Source organism: Acomys russatus, chromosome 2 (genome assembly GCF_903995435.1).
Source record: "Acomys russatus chromosome 2, mAcoRus1.1, whole genome shotgun sequence".
In the NCBI taxonomy this organism is placed as follows: Eukaryota; Metazoa; Chordata; class Mammalia; order Rodentia; family Muridae; genus Acomys; species Acomys russatus.
The window spans coordinates 92,290,174-92,316,561 of NC_067138.1; the positions used below are offsets into that span (position 1 = coordinate 92,290,174).

Below are 26,388 nucleotides of genomic sequence, written 5' to 3' on the forward strand. Positions count from 1 at the left end.
CAGAGTAGCTTTGCTCTTAGGACTCCAGGTAAAGTAGCTCTTGTTTCACACCTGAGATCAAACAGCCTTGATGTGTCCAAATATCCCTTCATGAGTCATAAAGATGACGAATATGATCACAAATGTAGGAAAGATGAATTTTAAAAATGAACTGGTAACCCTACAGTTCACCTTTGCTGGCTTCCTTTTTGCAAAAGCAATGAAATTGTTACCGTCCTCAGTCTTGTACTTGAGCATCCTGAATGAGGTAACCTGGACCCAGAAAGTCATCCATGGTATATACTCACTTATAACTGGATATTAGCCCAATATAGATTTCCTCTGAGAGACTGCAGCCAGCAAGAGAACAAAACAGATGTTGAGACTTACAGCCAAACTGTGGGCAGAGCACTGAGATTCCTATGAAAGAGTTGGGGAATAGAAGGACCCAGAGGGGACAAGGAGACCATCAAAGCCAACAAATCTGGAGCCAGGGGGCCTGCACAAACTGATGCACCAGCAAAGGACAATGTCTACAGAGAATCTAGACCCCCCCTGCTCAGATTTAGCTGATGGACAGCTCATGCTCCACGTGCATCTTCCAGTAAGGGGAGCAGGGACTACCTCTGACGTGGACGCTGATGCCTGCAATTTGATCACTTCCCCTTGGTGGAGAGGCCTTGCAGGGACACAGAGGAAGAGGGTTCAGACCATCCTATTGAGACCTGGAAGACTGGGGTCAGATGGTAGGAGAGGAGGGCTCTCCCTCTCAGAGGACTAAGGCAGGGGAAGAGAAGGGAAGAGGGATGGAGGGAGGGAACAGGAGGATACAAGCAAGGGAGTAACAGTTGGAATGTAATGTGAATAAATTATATATATATATATATCACCTTTGTTCTTTTTCTCTCTGTGAAAGCAATGAAATTATTATTGCCCTCAGTCTTTTACTGGAGCAGTGTCTGGATTCAGTATGTGAGCTATTGTTTGGATAAAGCAAATCATTACAGTGGACAAAGAAAACCAGGCTGGTAAGACATATCTAGTAAAAGCTTCTTCAAGTCCCCAAGACCATAGACATCACATATCTAGATTTATGATGTCTTTATATCGATCTCTATAGGTAGCTATGATCTAGTTATGCATATATGAGATATATAATACATGTTTACACAATTAGCCACACCTGGTTTGTAATTTCTACCGGAAAATGCATACTATTATTTTTATTAATATTCTATTGGTACCACAGTGGAACATTTGGAATGCTTCTCTTAACGAGGTTTATGTTTTTAAAGTAAAAGAAGCCGAGAAGGACAAAAATACTTTGATCTATGCTCTCCCTGAGACAAGCTTATTCAAAGCACTGAATGATCAGCAGAGTGCTAAGCTTTGTTCATATCGTCAAGTATTGATTTTTACTCAGCTGCCTGTGAAATTGTGTTCTGGTAGTGCTTTCCAGAACATGAAGAGGTTCTCAGCCAGAAGAACTTTAATAATCTAGCCTTGTCCTTGGATTGAATACAGAAACATGGGTTTACTATAGTTCTGAAATGCAAATCTTACTGAAGCATTTGACATCAAGCTGAGTTGGTTTTTTTTTTTCCTAAAAAGAAATGAAACTGTCTCAATCCTGTCTCCAAGTTTCTGTTCCAAGGGTAGGGGAAAAGCTAAGGACAAAATCATTGTTGAAAAGTAGAAACAAAACAAAACAAAAAGAAAAGTAGAAACAGCAGCACCAGTTCTTGTTGTCATTTTAGAGGGAACTCATGTGCAGATAGATGCTGTTCTAAGGGGAAGCTGGGGGCTGTGGCTCACACTTGTTATCCCTGCACTAGAGAGCGAAGACAAGAGATTGCCAGAAGTTTAAGGCAGTCTGGACTGCTTAGTAAGTTTGTGGATACCCTGAGTTCTTGTGACATGACATACATTTTCTCTAAAGTGGAGAAGGGACCAGAGAGAAGAATGGCGCAGATCAGACGCCTCTGGCCTCAGAGGGTACCAGTACTTGTACATAAGCACACACACATACATCTACACACCATTAAAGCTAAGACAAACTGTGAAGCAGTCAACACTGAAGGCTTTTGTAAATGTAAAACCTGCCTCCCACAGGCCCAGTGGTGGGTCGTGTGTGTGTGTGTGTGTGTGTGTGTGTGTGTGTGTGTGTGTGTGTGTGTGTATTCATGGAATGAATGTGGGGAGGAAATGATGGTCAATGCCCACATTCCAGAGCTACAGTACCAATGCTCCCACTTTCAGGTAGAAAAATCTCTGGCTCAAACACGTGACCCCAAATCCTCGTCGAGCTGACTTGTATCTAGCTAGTGAAGTCATTCCGTCTCCCGAGCCGCCACGCTTCTTCCTATGCATGTTGAAAGTTGTTCAACTACCATTTTTCTTATTTGTAAAATGAGAGGGAGGTTTGCACAATGGCCTGGCTCATCACAAGGACTGAATACAGTAATTTGTGAAAACCTTGGTGTTCTTCAGAGCTACTTAACACCTTCCAGTGTTTGCATCACTACTAGCCCTCCAGGCTTGAGTGTAAGGTGCTCTACCAGTTTGTAAAAAGAATGTGCTTGAATGTGTGCAAAGGTGTATTGAAGGATACAGTAGACTGGTACCCAAAAGTTCCATTGTCCTGAATAGCGTTTACACCCTATTATAGAATTCACTTCTCTCCTCAGTAGCCAGGGACAGACTTCATGCTGTGTCCTCTGTAAGACTATGCACTGTGTCACTGGCAGTTCATCATATCCCCCAACAGTGCAGCTTTGATAAGAACCAGATGATCTAATTTCCAAAGCAAAGCAAGCAGCAAGCGTCATCTGTGAAGGCACATGCCTCAGTGTCCAGACACCATGCTCCTTAAGAAAGTACATGCAAAAGCTAATGGACTTTTACAAGAACCCAGTTGCTGCCTAATGTCTCTAAGCTCCAAGGGGCAGGAGATCACAAACCCTGACCATATACCATTGGCAGAAGAACCTGTATTCCACATTGTTAAAGAAGCCAAGGATTAGATGGATTTTATAGAGACCTGATGTGTGTAGGAAAGTTGAGAACGCAGTCTGCAAAGAGTATTCTTTATACACTTTGTATATATTTCTACTCTAATACATGGTATTGCACCCATACAACTCAACTATAATACAAGGTTTGCTTCCAATATTTTGAAAGTGCTATTTCAGGCTGTTTAGGATAATTAAGTAATACAAGTTAATTGGTAGTTGATCCAATCATGGTAATGTCAATTACTAGTCTATTTTTTTTAAAGAATATACATCCTAGGTTTAACAGATAGATATGATTCTATAGATAGATAAGGTAAAATAGTTAGATAAGGTCTTCAAAAACCTCAGAGACATACAGAATGTGGCATTTAAAGATGTTGTTATTATTTTAAAGATTCTTTGACAATAAGTCAGGTTAACTCCTGGCAATACCCAGCCTACCTCAAAGAAGATGATGAGCATCAAAGAACCTCCTTCTGGAGATGGTTTCAAACAAGCCACTGGGCAAAATATCCTCAGGAAGTTAATTTTATTCCTCCTCAAGTCTCTGATGGTAGTGAAAACCAGATAGTTTAGTTTTACAATGAAACTTAGTTGCTTAAGGGTTAAGATGTTTTTAGGTCTAGAGAGATGTTTTAAATTGATAATGATGAGATATGATAGATATTGATTGACATTCAGAATTTTAGACTCACCAAGATAGGAAAGATCTTTTCTTCAAGGTTGCCAAGTACAAATAGTCAAAACACTATGAATGTAACATTTATATAATTCCTAATTGTTTCATTGTTCTTCTTGCTATAGGTAATTTATTGTATATATGTGTAATAATATAAATGTATATGTAAAAATTTAAAAAAATAAACTAAAACACAATGCAACTGGCAGATTGTTTCCTCAAAGCTAGGCTCATAAATGAGTGCATGCTTCTGTGGATGATTTCTCCACTGTGCAGCATCACACCAAAGAAAACCAGTTCTCCATGGGAGGAGTTGTCCCTCTTAGCATTTGACAATGCATGTTGTCCATTTGTGCAACCTGCACAGCTCTGGTTTGATTGACTTGCAGTGCTGTCTGACCAGAAGGGGCAGAAAGCCACGGGCTCAGTTACCTACCTGCTGAGATCACAATTGTTAACAGTGTTCTTGTTCTTTGCTCCCTTCCATAACCCATATTGTTGCTCTTGAGACTCTACTGATGTCTAGAAACTGCTTGGTTTCTAACACAGCTTCAGCTGTCATGTGACTTCACTTTTACAAACATCTAGGAGCCATTTCCTCATGACTTTCACTTTCATTTAGTGCTATATAGTTTGACCTCTTACTACAACATTTGGGAAAAAATATTTTCCAAATACTTTATATATGCCTGCCTTTGAGTCATTATAACTGTAGAGACTTTCCTGGCTAATTTGTGCTATAAATCTGATAACCTGTCCAGGTTCCAATGAATTGGGTTTCTAGATAAACTGGTATATAAGTCCTCCGAAGGTTAAGTTTCTATTGGACAATGAAATGCAGGAAAGCTATTACTTGATTTGATCCAATTACTTACCTGTTGTAGCTGTCTGTCTTAGGGCTGTTCACCTGAGAGAGAGATTTTTTGGCATACTTGGTTCCGGAATTCACAGACACATCAGATGGAAACCATGTTTAGATGAGGAAGTAGTGGCAAGAAAATGACATCATTTGAATTAAGAGAAGCCCTGATATTCACAGAAGGTATATACAGATCTTCCACCGCCATTTGCGTTCCACATGCTTGGAATATTTTTATGCTTTAGACTTGTTGACTGGCCTGGAGCAGTGGAACAATGCTATTGGCTGATTTATTGCTGAGTTTTCCAACAACAACAACAACAACAACAAAGCATAGGCATCATCAAACATTTCATTTAAAAGTCAACACAGGCACCAAAACCCTAGAAATGGCATTTTCTTTTCTTTTCTTTTTTTTAAGTCTCAAGCAATAGGCAATTTTATTCAGAGAATCAGACATTTTATACTCTGAGGCTTAGAAAGAGTCACATGAGTTATGTTCTTATGAGTTCAAGTTGTATATCATCACAAGGACAAGAAGCATGTGGCAAAACATGTTTTTCCATAGAGGTATATAAACAATTAATAATAGCCAGTTGCAGTTAATAATCTGAAGTAGACTCACTCCTGTCCTCTACATCTGAGAGGGGCACAAAAGCACATTCCAAGGACAATTTCATGTTCTTAAAGAAACTGAGGTCACAGGGCTCTTGTATTGTTTACTTGGTGTTTTCTCGAAAGGGCATTTTCTAGTGAGTAGTTTTAAAAAAGCATGCTCACACTTTATATGATCATAGAACCATGACTCAGGCCTCTCTTTGTTCATTGCTTGATTTATCCAATGCTGGCCCAAACCAGATCCTCACTGACCGTCCTTACTCATCTCATAACAGAAATAAAACAAATACTCCAATGTAAAGTGGACCATTTCCTCTGTTCAGTAGCCTTTTACTTAAAACATATTCTCTCATAGTTTTATGCATGCATATGATGTATTTAGGGCAGACCCACCTTTCTCTCTTCTACCAATTCATCTCAGGCAGTGCCCATACTTTATATCTTTATTTTTTTATGCCCATACGCACATGAGTGTGGAACAGCTTCCACTGGAGCATTGGCCATCTATAACAGGTCACACTAAATTAAAAAATAATGATTCTCCCGCCCCAGTAGCCATCAACTGGCACTAACTCCTCAGCTAGTGAGCCAGCAGGCCCCTCCCTCTTTGTGGTGCAGTATTGGCTGGCTTCATTTTGTGACGGGTCTTGGGCTGGCAGTACTCCTGCTGTCAGTCCATGAGTACAGAGGCCCAGTTATGTCCAGGAAACATTATTTTGCAGCAATCTCCCCCAACCTGCGGCTCTAAATTCGTTCTGCTTTCTCATTCATAAGGTTCATGGAGTCTTAGCATGGCGAGTTTGTGATAACAGATGTCCTATTTAGGGCTAAGAGCTCTGTACTTTACCAGCTGTGAGTCTCTGTATTAACCACTGTCATCTATACAGAAATGCTTATCTTGTGGGCCTCAGTGTTGCACTCGTCTGGAGCTATGGGGGCTCCTTTGGGTGGCCTTGGTAATTTTCCAACTGGTGAAACATTGGCTTAAGGACAATTTCATGGTTGTTACCTCTGTCATTGGTGCTACTAGTTAAGGCCGTTGTCCCATTGTTACTGAAGTTTTTATTCTGTGTTCAGGGCTAATCTCATATTTTAGTAGTGTGCATGACTATCTGAAACACTGACATTAAAGCTTTACATGTATAAGAATCACATTGGAACACGCTGGCTACATAGAATTTTTGTTTCAGATGCAGCCAGCATTGCTCTTAATGAGCTGTACCTACCATTACTTCAATATTCCATAAATATGTAACTCAGATTTTACACACTTAAAACAATACTGCTTGAATGGTTGACTCAGGGCGAGTCAAAACAAGGGATTAAACTAGGAAAAAAAAAGGTACCTGTTGGCAGAAACACAGAGCAAATGGGCCTTCCTTGGAAAGATGAGCTGGATCTACAACTTGAGCCCATGTTAACAATTGTACTTTCTTCTCTGAAGCACAATCTAGAATCATCTCCTCCCTCCTATCAATATTTTAGCCTCAGCAAGAAGAAATCCCTTCTTCTGCACATCCATTTGAACAAAACTGAACCAGAAAGGCCAGCCAGCAGGCCTTTTTCCAGCAAGAGAGTTCCTCCAGAGTCAGGCACCGATTTTAGAATTTTGCAATTTGGATCATTGTGGTGGTTCAAATGCTCTTAAGTTAAGCTGGTTTTTGAATTGATGGTTCTTCATCTCGGACTTAATTATGTGCTTTGTGGCTAATAGTTGTATACATATCCATGCCCGTGTGTATTTATGAGAGTGTTTATATGTTTGTCTGTATATGGCTCCATTTTTGTGTGTTACATAATAATTTGGTCAACCCAAAACATTAGGTTAAAATAAAATGCTGGCAAAAGGTCAAAAGGGTTGCATATTCAAAATAGAGAAAGAAGAATTCAATCAGGCCAGACACAAAAGTTGCTTATATTGCAGACTCTCTTAAAGACTGCAATAAGCAAATATTTTGGATTTTAAGTGATCTGAAAGGAGTTGCTCAAATAATGTTTCTGGTTGTAGATATAGAACTCTGGCACAGTAAAAAAGAGGAAAGTCACTTTGTCTAACATTAAAAGCATTTGGAATAAACTATGTTTATCATACTTACTAAAAGAGAACTTGGAATTTCTTCTACTTTGGGGCATAGATGTGGTCCTCATTTCTAAATCAGCACTTGTAACCTGAAACGTGGTAAGAATCTGGTCCGGGAGTGGGGTGGGGGGGTGGAGGTGGAGGGAGGAGCATCACTGTAGAGCCTTCCAGGGCTGCCTTTGGCAAGACACATGAAACAGCAATGGCAGAATTTACAGAAGTGGTTCTCAACCTGTGGTTTGCAACACCCTTGGTAAACCCTTATCTCCAAAAGAATATCATATTACGATTCACAACAGTAGCAAAATTAAAGTGAGGAAGTAGTAGCAACAAGAACAATTTTATGATTGGGGTCACCACAACATGAGGGATGTATTGAAGTGTGGCAGCATTAGGAAGGTTGAGAACCAATGATTTATAGGAGAAAGACACAACTCTTCATGACTCTCTAGTGTCTTCCTCAGAAAAGGGACACTCCACTGACTACTTTGGCCTCACCTCACGTCTTGAAATATCACATTACATTGCTACAAGTGGCGGTTCCCCTCCCCCACCGCCTCCTTAGTGTTATTCTCGGATTGCATCAAAGCTGTCACACTCATTTGATTCACTTCTGTTGCTTTGTGAACCATGCATAGTATTTGTGACACTGTTTCTTTTGCAGCCACACTGCCTTTGAGTAAGATAAGGAAAACTGCATCACAAAAACGTATATTTGTCACAGAAATAGAAACCACTTTATCTCTCTCTACAGTGCCCCAACCCCCAGAACTAGCCATGGAAACTAGCACACAGCACCTGCCTATGCAAGTCCCCTGCTCCTCTGCTTTCCTCGGCTTCAAGACAAGGTCTTCCTGAGCCACTCAGGTAGCTTTGAAGTCTCTATAAGTGTGTCCGGGCTTGAAGTGTTTCTCAGGCCCCTAAGATCTGGGGTTCCGGGTCTGTGCAATCTCAAGAATCCTATCATCCTCTCACAGAGGGCAAATACAAAGTGCTGTGTGTGTCCCAAAACATGTGATGATTTTTGGGGAAGTTAAGAAATGACTTCGGTGGGACGTGAGTATGTGAACTCCTCTCTCACTAGCTAATGTGGTGCTTTTCACTGCCCTTGATTACACTTCGGAATTCAGTTCTGCAGGAATGACACAGACTATGAGGTGACTGGTGGGGTTCTGTCACCTGTGCTGTGTGACTCCAAATTCTGGCAACTCACACTACGGAAGAAATGCAGTGATACAAGTAGTTTTAGGACACTACTGTGAGAAGTCAGGGATTGCAGAGGAAAAAAAACCACCTGTAGAGTGCATCGTCTCGACTGCATTCAACAGGAACAAATTCCAACTGCCTTACAAGCACATTTCCTGTACCTTCCAATGCCTGGCCATGTTGATAGATAGTGAGGAGAAGAAGAAGCAAATAACATTAAATAAGACTAGGGAGAAGGCTTTAAATGGCTTTTTATTTAGGCCTTAAGGGGTTTTAAAAAATATTTGTTGTAATAAAATATACTTAAAATTGATCATTTTAATCAATTTTAAGTGCACACAATTTAGATTACTCCCATTTTAATGCAACACTCACCACCACCCATCTATAGAACATTTTTGCCATTCTGTCTGGAAATTCTATACCCATTAAACATCAATTCCTTAGGCCCTCTATCCCAATCCTTCTGTTTTCTGTGTCTGGACTATGGCTTCCTAAGGCCCCTTGTGTGATTGGAAATCACTCACTGTATGTCCTGTTGTGCCTAGTTTACCACTTAGAATAATGTCCTCGAAGCTCACCATGTTGTTCCATGGGTCACAGGGCTTTTTGTTTCAGTTTGGTTTGGTTGGGGTGGGGAGAGGGCGAGACAGGGTTTATCTGTGTAGCTTTGGCTGTCCTGGACTCACTTTGAAGACCAGGCTGGCCTCAAACTCCTGGAGATCCACCTTCCTCTGACTCCCGAGTGCTGGGATTACAGGCGTGTGCCACTGCACCTGGCTACCAGTTTCTTTTTAAGACTGAGTAGCATCCTGTTGCATGTTTGTTCTACATTTTATTTGCATCCACCCATGCACAGACACTGTTACTACTTTGGCTTCTCTTCCTCTCTAAGTGATTCATTAATGTAAGGTATTCTTTTTTTTAAATTTTATTTTCTTAATTTATTCATATTACATCTAAATGGTTATCCCCTCCCTTGTATCCTCCCATTCCTCCCTCCCTCTCATTTTCCCCTTATTCCCCTCCTCTATGACTGTGACTGAGGGGGACCTCCTCCCCCTGTATATGCTCATAGGGTATCAGGTCTCTTCTTGGGAGCCTGCTGTCCTTCCTCTGAGTGCCACCAGGCCTCCTCATACAGGGGACGTGGTCAAATATGGGGCACCAGAGTACATTTGAAAGTCAGACCTCACTCTCCAGTCAACTGTGGAGAATGTCCTGTCAATTGGCTAGATCTGGGTAGGGGTTCGAAGTTTACAGCCTGTATTGTCCTTGGCTGGTGTAGAAGAATGGATAAAGAAACTGTGGTCATATACACTATGGAATACTACTCAGCTATTAAAAACAAGGAATTCCAAAAATTTATGGATAAATGGATTGAACTAGAAATGATCATAATGAGTGAGTTAACCCAGAAGCAGAAAAAGTCAAATGGTATGTACTCACTTATATCTGCATACTAGCCCAAGGGGCATGTCCCATGAAAGTCTTCACTAACCAGGAAACTGGGACAGAGGGGAGGACATCCTATTGGGACTCTAGATGAGTGAAGCTTGGGAGAATAGCAAAGTAGAAGGATCCAGAGGATCCTAGAAACCTACAAGAAGAACATTATGATAGGCAGATTTGGGCCCAGGGGTCCCGCTCAAGATGTAAGGTATTCTTAAGTATTCACTTTTCTTAGGAGAAGAAAACAACCATAAAGAGTCTATGTAGAAGTTTCTGCAGCCAGGAGGGTTGGAGCCAGGATATTCTGCCACTGTGTACTGAGTAAATCATATTTTTGGCTTATAATCCTAGGCATCCCAGCTTCCTTTTAATGATTTTGGGCTGTAAGCTAAGCATGTGTCAGTTAAACCCCTATTTACATTGCAGCCGAATATAAAATAATGTTTTACTCCAGCACTGAGCTCAAGTTAAAATCGTTCAGCTGATCACCCCGTGTGTGTGTGTGTATGTGTGTGTGTGTGTGTGTGTGTGTGTGTGTGTGTGTGTCTGTGTCTGTGTCTGTGTGTGTGTGCGCGCGCGCGCGCGTGTGTGTGTGTGTGTGTTATGTTGGCATGGCTATAATGTAGTCCCCATTTGGTAAAAGGAGATTTGGGGGTATGAGTTACTTGATTAAAAGCCAGTAAAGCACAGACTCCACACCTAAGTTCATGGTTTCTAACTCGGAAGCTTTTGCTATTTGCTAAAGGACAAACATTGTCTGTAAAGACTGTGAAGTATAGCACTGAGCCTGGAATATGGCAGCAGGTACCTTAATAGCTGATGCCCTTTCTCCTAGGAAGTTTTTAAATAACAAAGCAATCCATTTGTCTTGAGGAAGTCTCTGCCTTACTGAGATCGTTTCATAGAATTGTTCCAGTTAACAAATCTGAAACCTGAGAATGAAATTGCTTCATAAAGGATGCTGCTTGTGTATTGCCATGGTGAGGCTTGGGAAGCTGTGTGGCTGCGTGCCCGCCTAACCTCCCTGAGCAGTAGTGCCCGTGTGGGCAACATGATGCCAGTATAGTCTGTCTGCCTCTCACTTAGATACCTCTTTTTGCAACTTTATTTTCCAACTGGCACATTAGTGCAATCTTTTATCTTGGGTCATTGCCATTATAATTAAACTCAAGTATCCCTCTAGTCAAATAGACATGCATTATTAAAGTGAAAAGGGTTAGTTTTCATTTCAAGTGTGACCATTGTGGAAAGACAGGCACCCAATGTTAGCATGATATTTAAGTTAGGGAGGGAACACAATGCTAACCAATCATCCTTTCATTTCTTGCAGAGTTCCAGGACTGCACGCTCAGAGGAGGACCGTGAAGGCCTCTGGGATGCCTGGGGCCCTTGGAGCGAGTGCTCCCGTACCTGTGGTGGAGGTGCCTCCTACTCCCTGAGACGCTGCCTGAGCAGCAAGTAAGTCCTGTCCACTGGGGACTTTGAGAGTCAGAGGTAGCTAGACTGAAGCAGGGGTTTGTGGGCGGGGTTATGCAAAACAGTGTGTTACTCCTAAAGTAAATGAATGGAAGGGAAAGAAAAGGAAGACTCAACAATTTAGGTTTTGTGGGTATTCAGGTTGTTGTGATGACCATCTCAAATTAGTTATAAATAGCATTAAGTAACAAACAGAGTAGTCATGTCATTTCTCAGAAAAATTAGATTGTTTTTATGTTAGGTCTGGAAAGACAATTTATTATTTGAAATAGTTCTAAACTCATTAGTTAAGACATGGGACTCTTTGTAGAATTATGAGTTATGGTGCTAATAATAGCATCAACATTCCATTGTTACCAGATAGTTAGCGAATGAACGATATGTTGGCTTTGTTTTTATAGGCTTTCTAGTAGCCAGATATTTCTTAAGGCTGTTGAGTTCAATAAATGATGGATTTTAATATAAGAATGTTTGCAAAGATAGAAACTTCAATAGAAACTGTGGCATGAATAGCGAGAGAGATAACCCAAAGACAGACATTGCTAACGTCTTCTAGGCAGAATGGAAAAATGCCTGGGGCCTTAGAGTGGAAAGTTTTTACTAAGAGTATTACTAATTCAAAGCTGCTTTCTGAGCTGTGTGGTCTATGACTAGATTTGTCTCCAAACTATAAAGTATAAAGTCCCATGGCAGTATTTTTTTAATGAAAGATTTTATTTGACAATGAAAAGTGTTAAAGGCAGCATGAAGAAGGAACGTTCAGTCTAAGTTACTGTGCAATATAAAGTATGAAGCAGAAGAATCCATATACACATTCATTCTCTGAGACACTTTAAAGTTTTAATTTAAAAAGTTTTCATGCAAATATATATTGTTTGTTGAGCACATGCCCTTCCCTGCTGTCCCTTTTGGCCTTTTCCACTCTTGTAAGTGCCCCTTTTGGACCTTAGATGGCTTTGCTTCTACTTCGACATCATTTACTCATAGATAAGTCTATGTATCTATATAAAATATAGGACTTACAAGTGAGATGAAAATAAACATATTTGTCTTTCTAAGATTAATAAGCTCAAGCCCAGCTGCATGCAATTTTTCTCCGAAAGAAATAACTATTTCTTTTGACTGTAAAAATGGCATTGTATATATTCTGTACCCATTCTTCCATTGCTGGGCACTGGGATTGGTTTCCTGACTTAGTGCCTAGTGCAGCAATAAGCTTTGATGTGCATGTGTCTCTCTGGCATGTTGGCTTGAACTCATGGGTAAATACTCAGGAGCTTTATTTTCTCTTCTTATCTTATTCCTATAGCTAAGACTTCAAGTGTTACATTTTATATGAGTGACAGAAGTAGGCATGCTTGTCTTGTTCGTGAACTTAGTGGCATGCTTGAGTTTTCTCCCACTAAGTTTAGTGCTGGGCATAGATCTATCATACAGAGCCATTGCTGTGTGAGGTAAGTTTCTCATAGTCTCCTTGAGGCTTCCCTGTGAAAGCATACTGGGTTATGACAGAAGCCTTTTCTACATCTATTGAGATGACCATGTGATTTCTGTCATTACACACATTTATGTTATATAATTCATTGACTTATACATGTTGTGATGTGTCTGCATCTCTGGATGAAGCCAACTTGATCAGGATTAAGAATCGTTTAAATATGATAATGGCTTCTCATTGCAAATATTTTATCAAGAACCCTTGTTCATCAGGGAGTTTAGGCTGTCATTTTCTGTTCTGTTGTAGTTGTTTGGTTTTAGTATCTGGATAATAGTGGCTCCAAAAAAACTAGAGATTAATAGGCTTCCTTCTTTTTCTGTTCTACGGACTAATTTCATAAACACTACTTTTAGCTCTTGCTTTTTAATTTTTATTCCTTTTTACATAACAGCCCTATCATAAGTTGCCAATACTCCCAATAGTCCAGACTTTCCTGTGTCTTTCTGTGCTCAGTTATAGCACTCTACAGATCACCTATCTCCTATGCCAACAGACAAGCTCTTTTCTATTTATGGTGCAATCATTTCTTAACTGTGCTTACAATTTTACCACCTATATTTTCATTATTTCAGTTGATTGCTCTTTTAATTATCTTCATCTTATTCTGAGTCTTCCTGTGTCTGCAAGGATATTAGAAATAGGTTTTGTTTTTTAAAGATTATTTATATATTTATTATTATGTATACAGTGCTCTGCCTGCATGACAGAAGAGGGTATCAGATCACATTATAGATGGGTGTGAGCCACCATGTGGCTGCTGGGAATTGAACTCAGCACCTCTGGAAGAGCAGTCAGTGGTCTTAACCTCTGAGCCATCTCTCCAGCCCTAGAAATAGGTTTTAAAATATAACTTTCTGTACTACATTCTCTTCTTCCTAAGTACCTTTCATTTACTATTCTTCTTGCTAATGTTTTTTATTTCTTCACTGGTAATGAAACCTGGGTCCTTTAGGCTAGTTCTACCAACTAGGATACATCCCAACTCTCTAATGCCTGTTGATCTCTGACAATCCATTCCTTAGAGGGGAAGCAATTCCTCTAATGTGCTGTGATGGCATAACAGTGCTCAGGAGGAATGGTTATGATTGGCCCTTTGCTGACTGCTCAGGCTCACTTGGTGAGTCCTGTGGGAACACTCTCTTGTGCTACCTTACCTGGTACTTCTGTAGATCATAATTGGATGCTTGTATATGGTTAGGCTTGCTGCCAAGTCGGCTTCAGAGTAGAATTATCTTTGGGGTGAGAGGTGTTGTCTCACTCTAGTGCCTGAAGGAGCTTCTCCTCCTGGGAAGGAGTGGCTGACAGCAGCCCATGGGAGTAAGCAAGGAGGAGGAGCTTGAGGCCACCTTTCAGACTGCAGGATATCAGAGCCTATGTTCTCAGCTCTCATCTCCCTGCAGAACATAGCAGTGTTATTTCTCTAGGTTTGGATGGTTTTTAGTCAAGAGACTTTTGCTGTTATTCTTGTTCTTCTTTTACTTTTCAAAGCGTGGTTTCTCTCTGTAGACTTGGCTGTCCTGGACTTGTGTTGTAGAACATACTGGCCTAAAACTCACAGAGATCCACCTACCTCTGCTTCTTCCTCTGCTTCCCCAAATGCTGGGATTAAAGGCGTATACCATCACATCTGGCTTTGAGAGACATTTTATCATTACTTTAACCATACATCTTGCTATAGACCTTTTTAGACTTTTTCTTCCTGGCATAATTTTACTAGGTCATATGAATCTAGAAATTCATATATTTTGTTTAGGTTTTCAAATTTAAGGAAGTAGTTTTTAAAGGTATGCCCTAAGTGTTTTCTGAATGTGTTATAGTGACTTCTGTTTTATTTCTGATTGTATTAATTACTTTCTCTCTTTTTGTAAGCTTGGCCAAGGAATTATTAATCTTCTTTGTCTTTGGAAAGAACCCATTCTTTGTTTCATTGGTCTATTGTATTATTTTTATGGTTTCTATTTCAATAATTTCTAACTTAATTTTAATTATTTTTTTTTCATTACTGGTGAATTTGGCTTGTTTTTGTACATCCAAGGCCCAAGGTGTATCATTACAATATTTAACAGAGATAGCTATAATATTTTTAAATGTAGATTCTATTAATAAACACTTTCCTCAGCCATTTTTATGGTGTGTCTTTGAATCAAGAATTTGTTCATAAACTTTTTGATTTCATCAATGATCTATTCATCGTTCAAAAGTATGATGTTTAATATCCATGAGTGTGTGTACATTCTTTAGTTTCTATTGTTGATTTACAGTTTTACTCTGTTGTGGTCAGATAAAATATAGCACATCATTTCAATTTGCCTGTATCTGTTGATACTTGCTTTGGTCCTATGGGATGCTGGTATGAATGTGTATTCTCTACTGTTTGGATTAAATATTTGACAGATGTCCATTGGGCCCATTTGATCAATGATGTCAGTTACTTCAAGTGTTACTCTGTGTGCATTTTGTCTGGATGATTTGCTTATTGGGAAGAATGAAATATTGAATTAACTCAGTATTACTACTGCGGGGGCTAATCTATGACTTTTCATTGAATTGTGTTTTGTGAAATTTGGTGCACCCATGTTCAGTACATACATGTCTAAAATTATTGTATCATGTTGGGTAAAATGAAAGGACATTATCTTTTATGACAAGTTGTGGTTTTGAAGTCTACTTTTTTTTTTTTCAGATATAAGAACAACAGCTTTTTGTTTCCTAGTTCCATTGGTTTGGAACTCCTTTTCTGTCTTTTCACCCTATAGCTGCATGTGCCTTTGATAATAAGGCATATTTCTAGGAGGCAACAAACGGATCCTGCTCATTTGTTTATTTAATCTTTTAGTCAGTGTACTTTGACTGGGAATTGATATAATTAATATTAATAATTGTTTTTAAAAAGCATGAGTTGATTCCTACCCAACTTTGATGTGATGGTATTTGTTTATTATTATATTTTATTATGCTCTCTTAGAGACCTGCTTTCTTCTAATTAGAGACAGAAAGAGAGTAAATCCAGATGGAAGGGGAGGGGAGAGGAGAAGAAACTGGGAGGAATAGAGGGAGGGAAAACCATAGTCATGATATATTATATGGGAAAATAATCTATTTTAAATACAAGGAAAATATTTTTTAAATTTTTTTATTAATTTATTCTTGTTACATCTCAATCTTTATCCCATCCCTTGTAGCCTCCCATTCTTCCCTCCCTCCCATTTTCCCATTATTCCCCTCCCCTATGACTGTTCTGAGGGGGACCTCCTCCCCCTGTTTATGCTCATAGGGTATCAAGTCTCTTCTTGGCAACCTGCTGTCCACAAGGAAAATATAAATAAAATAATAATATAATAAATAATAAATAAATAATAATAAATAAAAAATAAAAGCAAGGCATCTGGAGCCATAAAAAGAAAAGATAAATTTTAAGAATATTGTGAATATTTACCCATGCCCATGACATCCCTCTCTTGTATATAGGTTTTTATATTTCTCAGTTATATTCTTTATGTTTACTAGACATTTCATGTATTATATGTTAACTAATGATGAGTTGTTTTGTTTTGTTTTGTTTTGTTTGTAATAAGTGTTATTTTAGTTTTTAATTCCCTAAATTTTACTGAAGCATACATATATGGAAATATAAACAATATGGAAACATTTATTTTGTAATATCAAAAATTTTACTGAAGTGAATTGTTAATGTTGTTAGATTTTTTACATTCCTGGAATTCCAATGTAAACTCTTATCTGCTATTTGAAAATTATAGCACAAAGTTTCTTTTCTCCTGTGCCTTTGCGGATTCCTTTATCTTATTTTGCCTGTTGGACATTACAATACAATACTGGGCATCATATTTCTTGTTTTCTGGCTTCTGGAAGAAAGTGTTAAGTATTTCATATTGTGGTATGAAGTTAACTGTATTTTCTTAGCTGGCCTTTCTGTGGTTGACAAATTCACCTCCAAGCTTTGTTGTCTTTTCAGGAGTAAATGTTATATTCTCTCTCTCTCTCTCTCTCTCTCTCTCTCTCTCTCTCTCTCTCTCTCTCTCTCTCTCTGTCTCTCTCTCTCTCTCTGTCTGTCTCTCTCTCTCTCTCTCTCACACACACACACACACCCACACACACACACACACACAAAGAAATGAAAGAATTCCTAAGATATGCCTTTGTGTGTGACAATGTTTCTTTCCCCATTACAGCTTTCAATGAGTATTCTTTGTTCTGTATAGTGTTTTACCTATAAAATGATGGAAGGGGACAGATTCTGCTGTTGCCTCTTTGGTATTCTAAACACCCCCTGAACCTAAATCAGTATCTCTTTCTCTAGAAAGAATTTTTGGGATTTCAGATCCTCTAAATCAACTGAGCAAAGCTCATCCAAACTCACAGAAACTGATGCAGCATGCACAGGGCCTGCGCTGGTCTGCACCAGGTGTATTATGGCTTCCAGTTGAGTGTTTTTATGGGACTCCCAAGTGTGGAAACAAGTAGGTCTCTATTCTTGGGCCTTCTTTTGGGCTTTTTTCCTTCTGTTGGTTTGTCTTGTCCAACTTCTATGCAATGTTTTTTTGTTTTACTTATTATATTTTATTTTGTTGTATTTTGTTGCTATCTCTTAGGAGCCTGTTATTTTCTAAAGGAAGACAGAAAGGGAATGGATCTGAAGGGTAGAGGAAGTGGGATAGAATTTGGTTAACTGAGAGGGGGAGGGGAAACTAGAATATATTGTATGAGAAAATTTATTTTCAGTAAAAGGTAAAAATATAAAATGTTTTATATGTCTATAGCATGAAATTCTTCTCCTCCTTCATCCATGGTCTATAGATTTGATCTTTTCCAGGTGTCCTATAGATCTTGTGTGTTCTAACATACATGTAAATATACTTATCTTTGTCAGTGTCTCCAAGTTTCCCAATTTCTCTACCTTGTTGTGTGATGCATTGAATTTTCATTATCAGTATTTTTTCTTCAAATTTCTGACTGTCACTTCCATATACTGTATTGACCTCCTTGTCTCACCTAGACATTTCTTTGTGTTTGTTGAGAATTTGTGTTCTCTTTGATTTTTTTTCTAACATACTTATAATCATTCTTTTTTAAGTCTTTGTGATTTTTCCTAATTTACTCCCATTGGAACCATTAATGTAGAGTTAGTGATTTTTTTTTTATTGTAGAGGAATCATATTACCATGGTTATTTATGTTTCTTGTGATTTTTGCATTGAGGCATATCTATATCTATCTATATATATGGGATTAAGTTATTGGTTGAAATCCTTCTTCAGTCATTTTTGTTTTCCATCACAAATGTCTGCAATGGTTAAGAAGGGTGCAGTTGTAGCATAGTTAAGATGTTGTTTTCCGCTGGTAGGACTGGACTGGTATGCAGGGCACTAGGCTTCCCCCATATCTCCACTGAGAATAGAATATTTCTATAAAACCACTCACTACCAAGGAGTAGGTCTACTATGTGTGTACAGTTAATAGCAAAATAAAAACAACAATCCTTTAAGCACCAATCACTTTAAAAAGTAAATGATTTCCAAAGTGACTATACTAGTTTGCATTCCTACCAGCAATGAAGGAGTGTTCCTCTTTCTCCATATCCTCACCAGCATGTGCTGTCACTTGAATTTTTGATCTTAGCCATTCTGATGGGTGTATGATGGAATCTCAGAGTTGTTTTGATTTGCATTTCTCTGATGATGAAAGACATTGAGCATTTCTTTAAATGTTTCTCAGCCATTCAATATTCCTCTATTGAGAATTCTCTGTTTAGCTCTGAGCCCCATTTCTCAATTGGGTTATTTGATTTGGTGGTGTTTAATTTCTTGAGTTCTTTATATATTTTGGATATTAGACCTTTGTCAGATGTAGGGTTGGTGAAGATCTTTTCCCAGTCTGTAGGCTGTCGCTTTGTTCTCTTAACAGTGTCTCCTGCCTCACAGAAGCTTCTCAGCCTTATGAGGTCCCATTTATTGATTGTTGATCTTAAGGCCTGGGCTGTTGGTGTTCTGTTCAGGAAGTTGTCTCCTGTGCCAATGTGTTCCAGGCTCTTCCCAACTTTTTCTTCTAACCAATTTAGTGGGGGAGGAGGTCCCCCTCAGTCATAGACCTAGGAGAGGGGAATACGGTGAAAGCAGGAGGGAGGGAAGAACGGGAGGATACAAGTGATGGGATAACAATTGAGCTGTATTCTGAATAAATTAATAAAAAAAGTAAATCCACACTAATAGTCCTATGGGCACTAATGTATTAGTTGCCTGTAATCCCAGCACTCGGGAAGCAGAGGTAGCTGGATCTCTGTGAGTTCAAGGCTAGCCTGGTCTCCAAAGTGAGTCCAGTACAGCCAAGGCTATACAGAGAAGCCTTGTCTCAAAAAAGAAAAAAAGAGAAGGAAGGAAGAAAGGAAGGAAGGAAGGAAGGAAGAAAAAAAAAAAGAAAAGACAGGCAGTTAGATAACCTAAAACAATAAAGCAATCTATACTCTCAGGAGGCTCAGACACAGGAACTCCACAAACAAGCCTGGGCTATGTCATTTAGGAGAGCTTACATAAACAAAGTACAACAAGGAAATAATATGGAGGTGGGGAAAAGACCATAGAGAGAACAAGAACAGAGCAGACAGAGCTGGCCTGGTACTTCCATACCAGGTAGTAAGTAAAAGAGGAGTAAGCATGAGGAAGGCTGGATGGTGGTGGGTGTGGATGCAGTCTGGTCTAATTTCTGCTTCCAATCTCTGGGTATTTTCTCCTGGGCTGCCAGCTATGTGCCATACCTCTAGGCCTTTCTTCTGTGTGTCTCTTATACTGAGCCCCATGGGTCTAGTTGCTATTGTCAACCAGGCTGACCTTCGGAAAATTAAACTACAGCTATGAGTTGGGTTGCAAATGCTGAGCTGGCCCGTGTACTAGATCTTTCTTCGTGTCGCAGAGACCAGGTGACCCCTCAGCTCACATTCCCTGTAGACTCCAGCTCTGGTGAGAGTTCTATTCTGCTGAATCCTGCCCAGTGCTAACAGAGAGTCCCTCCCTTGGTGACTAGGGCTATTCTGCTGGCTAGCTTTCAGTGGACAGTCCTGTGACACTTCTTTGGATTTTCCCGTGGGTGCGGTTTACAGAAGGTCTCAGGCCACCAAGTGGCTGACTTAACAGGGGTCTATTTTAAATGGCATCCACTGACTGCTCATGCCAAGTGCCAAAAGAAAGGGCTTCTCTGCTGTTTCTTCCCCTCTGCCAGTGGTTATGGGTACATTTTGTGTGGCACTCTTTCTTCTATTTTTGTTCCCTTTAAAATGTTACTGAAAGTACAGCACTGATATTCTGAGCCCTTCTGTTTCTTCTCCCTCAGACCGGGGAACCCCCAAACTGAGTCAGTCCCCCAGTCACCCCAGACACTCCTGCTTTGTCAGGCTTCCCTTTGGTACATGCTGTTCTAGTTGGATATATCTAGTATTTTCTGAAAGCTATCACCCAACTTTCCTTAGTGATTTCCCTGGGCGCCTAGCTGACCATGTCTGATTATGGCCAGCCGTCTTAAGACTCCTCTCCTTCATATTTTATAAACACACAGCAAAAGTTGTAAGAGTCAAGTTGGAGAAAATGTCAGCATTTTTTTCTTTTCTTTCTAACAGTGGGAACCACTTAAGATCAGAATGTGAGTCAAATTCATCTGTTTTCTCACATGAGGTTTTCATAGTGTGTGAGAGATACTATGAGCTGGGTCTTGAGATCCAGCAAAGATGAGGGAGGGAAAAGGGACAATGTTGGCTCCTAACTGCTTTTCACTGAAAGTGCCATACACTGCAAAACATGACCAGAAGGCTTACTTTGCAAGATATAAAACCAATGCTGACAATTGTCCACTCTGGTAATTGATAAGTTCATTGGATTTCTCCACTGGCAAGGCTATCTTCTTTTGATTCCAGCTGCCTATCAACGAGAACCTTGAACGGACAGAGTAGAATTTTTTCCAATGGGTGATTCACCTGTTTCCTTAATCTTAGACATAAAAAAGCTTACCAAATATGCAATACATGATGCTTCATGCTGATAATATAACTGATAATAATCTGACATTGGTAACAGCAAAGTGTACAGACTTGGAATTGGACTGTTATCTAGTTTTTTTTTTTTTTCAAATTAGCATCTTTGACTATTCAATAAGAATGAGCCAAAACATGTAACTCACAAATTTAAAAAGGTGGGAGAACCTTTCCTATTGCTCCAGTGATGCAAATGTTATATTGTGTTGGAAACTTTAAATGAGTGAAACTGAAAAGAAATGGAAGAAACACATTTAAATCACAAACAAAGTTCAGCAAATTGTCAAGTAAAGAGGGCATGCGTAGTTCAGTCATACAAAGTTTACCGGTGTCGAGGATTGGTTTAGGGTAAACTGCCCAGAGTCTACTCCTCCTGAGTTAACAACGTAGGGGTTGATTCAGGTATTTAATCTATGATTAAAGATGGATTTCCAAGAATAGCATCTCACAATGGGACCTTCTTAGCCCATTGTACCCCAGAGGCATAAAGTGGCTCACTACAGATTTTACCCAGAGGGAAACTAAGCAGGAATTGATTCTGTGAGATCTGCATATCCAAGGCAATTTAAAGATACAAAGTGGCACAGAAACTATTCTCTCACTTTTGGCATAGTGTGCCATGCCACTGACGCTCACAGCAGTGTGTCCTGTATCCAGAACCACAATAATGCTCTGTAACAACTATTCCATTTCACTGAAACATGTGAGGCTTAGTGAGGTGGCTCTGAGGGCCTTGGGTGGTCTTGACTACATATCTGGGTGGACAGGATAGGTGCTGGCTGGTGTGGACCAGCTTAATCTGTTCCTATGTAGGCAATGCACTTCAGCTCCGTGTTTCCTAATTCTCCAACAAACTATACCATATGTATTTTCCAGGTGAGATCTCTCTCTCTCTCTCTCTCTCTCTCTCTCTCTCTCTCTCTCTCTCTCTCATATGGGTGTGGGTGTGGGTGTGGGTGTGGCAGGATGATCATTTTATCCCAGTAAACTCCTCAAATCTGTGTTTGCTGGTTTCCCATTATCCAAACTAAGAGTTGTTAGGAGAGAACCGTAATACATGGCAAGGATGGGAAGCAGGATGACAAAGGACTGAGGCTGTTACTGCAGGCTGCCATGAAGGGACACCTGCGGCTTTCTTGTTTGTTTTTAATAGGACAAAGGAGTTATTGGGTCCTCTCTCAACTCTCCCTTCTAAGCTTCAGCATCCATCTTAGAGGCAGAACGGATGAGTGAGGTGGGCAGGATTCAAACTCAGGCCAAATAAATCCAAGTAATACATCTTGTGAATTAAGTGTTTCAACCCTGGCCATATGATCTCATAGATCATTTTAAAGTGCGAATTTTCTAGGCTTATTAATAATTATTATTCTACTTTCATCATGATAAAATGCTAATGGAGTTAGATTTCCCAGATTTTATGGAGTAGATGCCAACCTCTCAGTTTCTGGAATTACTGAAAGTTTGCTGAAAGCCTTCTTTACCCTATGTAGAAAATATTCCAGGTGTTCATTTGATAATTATATGGAAAGGGAAAGCACTGGAAGCAAGGAAGAATAAAAATAAAGCCTTCAACCAACGATCAGAGCTTAGTGCTGGAGAAGCCAGACACGGGAAGACCCTGGCTGAGCACAATCCTTTCCCGGCTTCCCCCTGTTCTTGTTCTAGACTGGGCTGTATGTGCCTAACATGTGATATTGGAGCATCACAGCCACTTCTACTTGTGGCCCTCACTTGACCCTATGACCTTTACTGGTTTCTGTAAGATTCGGTAAGTTTCACTGAGTAACTGGGATACTATAGCTATTGCTTATCTTACATCACCAAGTGAAATATAATATGCGTCATTATTTTTCACTTGTACTTGATGGTGGTACTTTAGCTTATTTCCAGTACATTAAGCAACTAGCCAACTACCTTGAAAACCTGCTTTTTCTCTCGCTAGTTCTTCACCCTTCTCACAAACTATGCCAAAATGTTTATAGCGAATTCATCTTTCTGCTTTCTCTTTTAAATTTGATAGTACAGATCCAGCTTCGAGGAGTCCAGATTCGTCTTCAGTCAGTTCACTTTGCTTTGCCAATAAGGAGTTCCAGATGCTTAAGGCATTTAACACTATGAGTAAGATCATCTGTACCACTGTGTCAGGTCCATGCCAAGGCCGAGGTCAAGAGGGAAACTGCAGCTCATCTGAGATGGCAATGAGTCAAAATAGCTCTATGTGCCTAAGAACAAAGTTAACCTTTGGGCAGTTTAGTTTTAAAAGATATAAACACCTTTTGAGAGTTTTTTTTTTTTTTAATTTACTGAAAAACCAAATTAACCTAACAAATTGATTAACCTAAGGATTAATCTAAGGTCAACTCTATGTATTGATTGATACGTTGAAAGTATGAATATTCACTAAATCTTGATTGAGTGGAGCTAGGTGCGATATATGATAGATACATAGTAGATAGACAGACAGACAGAAAGATAGATAGATGATAGATAGTAGATACATAGATACATATATATGTAGATAGATAGATAGATAGATAGATAGATAGATAGATAGATAGATAAATGATAGATAAATAGATGATAGAAAATACCTACTTATAAAGTTAATACATCTTGAATTGAATGTTTGAGTTGGACAAAATTATCAGATGAACAAGAGATAAAAATCATCACTACATTATGGGGAGTGCCTACAAACGATAAGATTATTGTATTATTCCAAAGAAATGTGCTGCCAGAATGATGTCAACATAAACACAGAAAACGTAAGATAAACAGCTCCAAGAAGTCTTATTCCATAGGAATGGAGAAGGTTATTTTAAACCCATTTTTATGGTAGTTACGCAGGGAAAGTAAGCTAAATTCTTTGAATTTGTAAACACAGATTTTTCTCCCATGGAAATATTGATACTTACATAAATTTAGAATTTAGTTGGCAACCAGTTTCTATACTAAATAGTAGTAAATACCAAAAGAAAAAAATTCAACAGTAAGATTTGGCTTCTTAAATGCACACTCTTTTTTTTTTTTTTTTTTAAATGGCATCTCATCTTCATCATAATGTCCAATGAAGACTCATGGGACTCATTTTAATATTTTAAAGTCTGCAGTTCTAGTGAGCTCTAAAGCCAGATCCATTTGCCCTTCTTCATCTAATCTTGTATGTAGTTATCTTGTTTTCCTTTAAGCATGTTTTAGTTTTTGTTTAAAAAAAAGATACAGACATTCAGAGTGGGTTTGACTCTGAAAGCCATCTATATAAGGTGGTCTTTTCATTCTATGAGTGGAGACTTCTCATTTGTGAATATATTTAAGAGGTTTGAGGTTGCCTTTGTCTCAAAGTTTTGGGTCAATGCCTAGTCTAAACATATTACCAGGACTTCTAATATTCCAGGCTATATATCTTAAGTGCGTTGTTCCAAGATCTGATCTCCTTTCAGGAGAGGCATGCACAAAAGGTGATTACTGAACATTTAGGACCAACCTATAGTCTGGTTTATCCCATAAACCAGTTTTTTGGAATAAAGGAAAGTTCAGAAAAGTGTTGTTTTAAAACCTTTACATGTTATATTGGGAATCTGTAGCTCTTAACTTGTTTCCCCTCCCCATGTGTATATAAAAAAAATCCTTATTTAGTTTGTTCAATAGACCTTATAAAGTTTTTATTTCCTCTCAATCTTAATTCATTCATCCAATAAATATTTATTGTGTTCTTGCTATGTATCAGGCAAATTACTAGGTACAAGTAGAGCTAGCAATCCCAAAGGGAAAGAGTCTACCTTTAGAAATAAACCAGTTAATATTTTATCATTGATTTGTGCTGATTGCAGTTGAGGGCAAGAACATTTATCCCAATTTCATGAATAATAAAATTGATAGTCATTTGTTTTTATGTGTTGTTTTTTTTATCCCATACAGCATCATTTTCTATACTTTCTGCATTAACTAAAGAATCTTATTTTTATTTTCCTAATTACATTATAAGCAGTATTCTTCTTTTGCCTCTCCAGTGTTTAACACAAAGCAGATAGGTAGACATTTCATGGTTTGCTTATAATCTACATACACGGTATTAGAAGGTATATTCATTTCCTTAACATACACTTCAAGGGGAAAGAAGAAAGCTGTAATGTACTGATAAAAACCTGTGCCATAGAACCAAGGTCAGATAAAGGAATCGTGCTTTTGCAGAATAGAGCACACATCTCAGGCTTGAACCTAGATTGAACTAAGTAAAGTTTTACAGTTACCACTCCCAACCCCCCCCCCCCCACACACACAGACACCCACACACACTACCTTTGGTACTCCTATTCCTCTTTTAAAATTTTTAATGTGGATCTGCCCCTTACTATTTTAACCACATGAAACTGTGCTGTGGGATATACTGAGAGTCCTCACGACAGATACCGAGAAATTAGGATATTTCCCACACAAGCCGGACACATTCCTTTTCCTTCTCTTTTGTTCTCCTGGCAAACTTTGGTTCTGTTTCTATCTGTTAAGCTCTTCTATGCATCTCATGTAAGTGGAATTCTGTAGTATCTGTCCTTTATGACTGGTTTATTACACTTACCGCAGTGTCCTCAGAGTGCATCTGTGTCACCACTTATGACAGGATTTTCTTCTTGTTAAGGCCGACTAAGATACCATACTTCATTATTCCATTCGTCATCATGGACATATAGGTTGTTTCCACATCTTAGCTACTATAAATAATGTTGTAGTGAATGTGGGAGTGCAGACATAGCACTATGACCTTGATTTCACTACTGAGAGAGAAGTACGGGGTCGTCAGATCATGAAGTATTTCTATTTTATTCTTTTTAGGGGTGTACTTGCTGTTCTCTGTATGGGACACCATTTTATACTCTTACTAGTGGTGTGCCAGGGGTACCTTCTCAAGAACACCTACATATGCACTGTTGGTGGGGATGCAAATTTGTACAGCTACAGCCACAGTGGAAAACAGTACGAGGTTCCAGTTTGCTCAGTTTCCCACTTCTGGGCATGTATCCAGCAGCAATGAAGTCATGTAAAAGCTATGCCTGAATACCATGTTTATCACAACCTAATTCATATTAGCTAAGTTATAGAATCAGTCTAGGTGCCTATCAACAGATAAATAAAAGAAATTATATGTAGGTATAGATGTCTATAATTTTATCCATATGTGAATACATGCAATGGAGTTTTATACAGTCATAAAGAAGAATGAAATCATATCCTTTATGGGAAAATGGACACAACTGGAGACTATTATGTTAAGGAAAAAAACAGAGACAGAAAGATAGGTGTCATATAATGTGGGGTTTTTTTATATGAATTGATTGTAAGACTCTGAAGGAAACGGAGAGATTATTAGAGAGGGTGAAAGGGACTAAGGTGAAGTCAAAAGAGGAATGAGCAGGAGAGGACAGTGGGGGTGGTAAGTCAGTTGAAGCACAATTAAGAATGCATGGAAGTGCCATAGCAGGAATCACTAAATTGTTA

General features: G+C 39.0%; 1 protein-coding gene across 1 annotated transcript in view; it reads left to right on the forward strand.

Annotated features, from left to right (window-relative positions):
* Adamtsl1 (ADAMTS like 1) overlaps window positions 1-26,388 on the forward strand; it is a 915,031-nt gene that overhangs the window by 560,287 nt on the left and 328,356 nt on the right. The window contains exon 3 of the mRNA XM_051163985.1: window positions 11,218-11,345. Coding sequence (XP_051019942.1) covers window positions 11,218-11,345 — 128 coding nt within the window. The remainder of the gene's footprint in view (window positions 1-11,217; window positions 11,346-26,388) is intronic.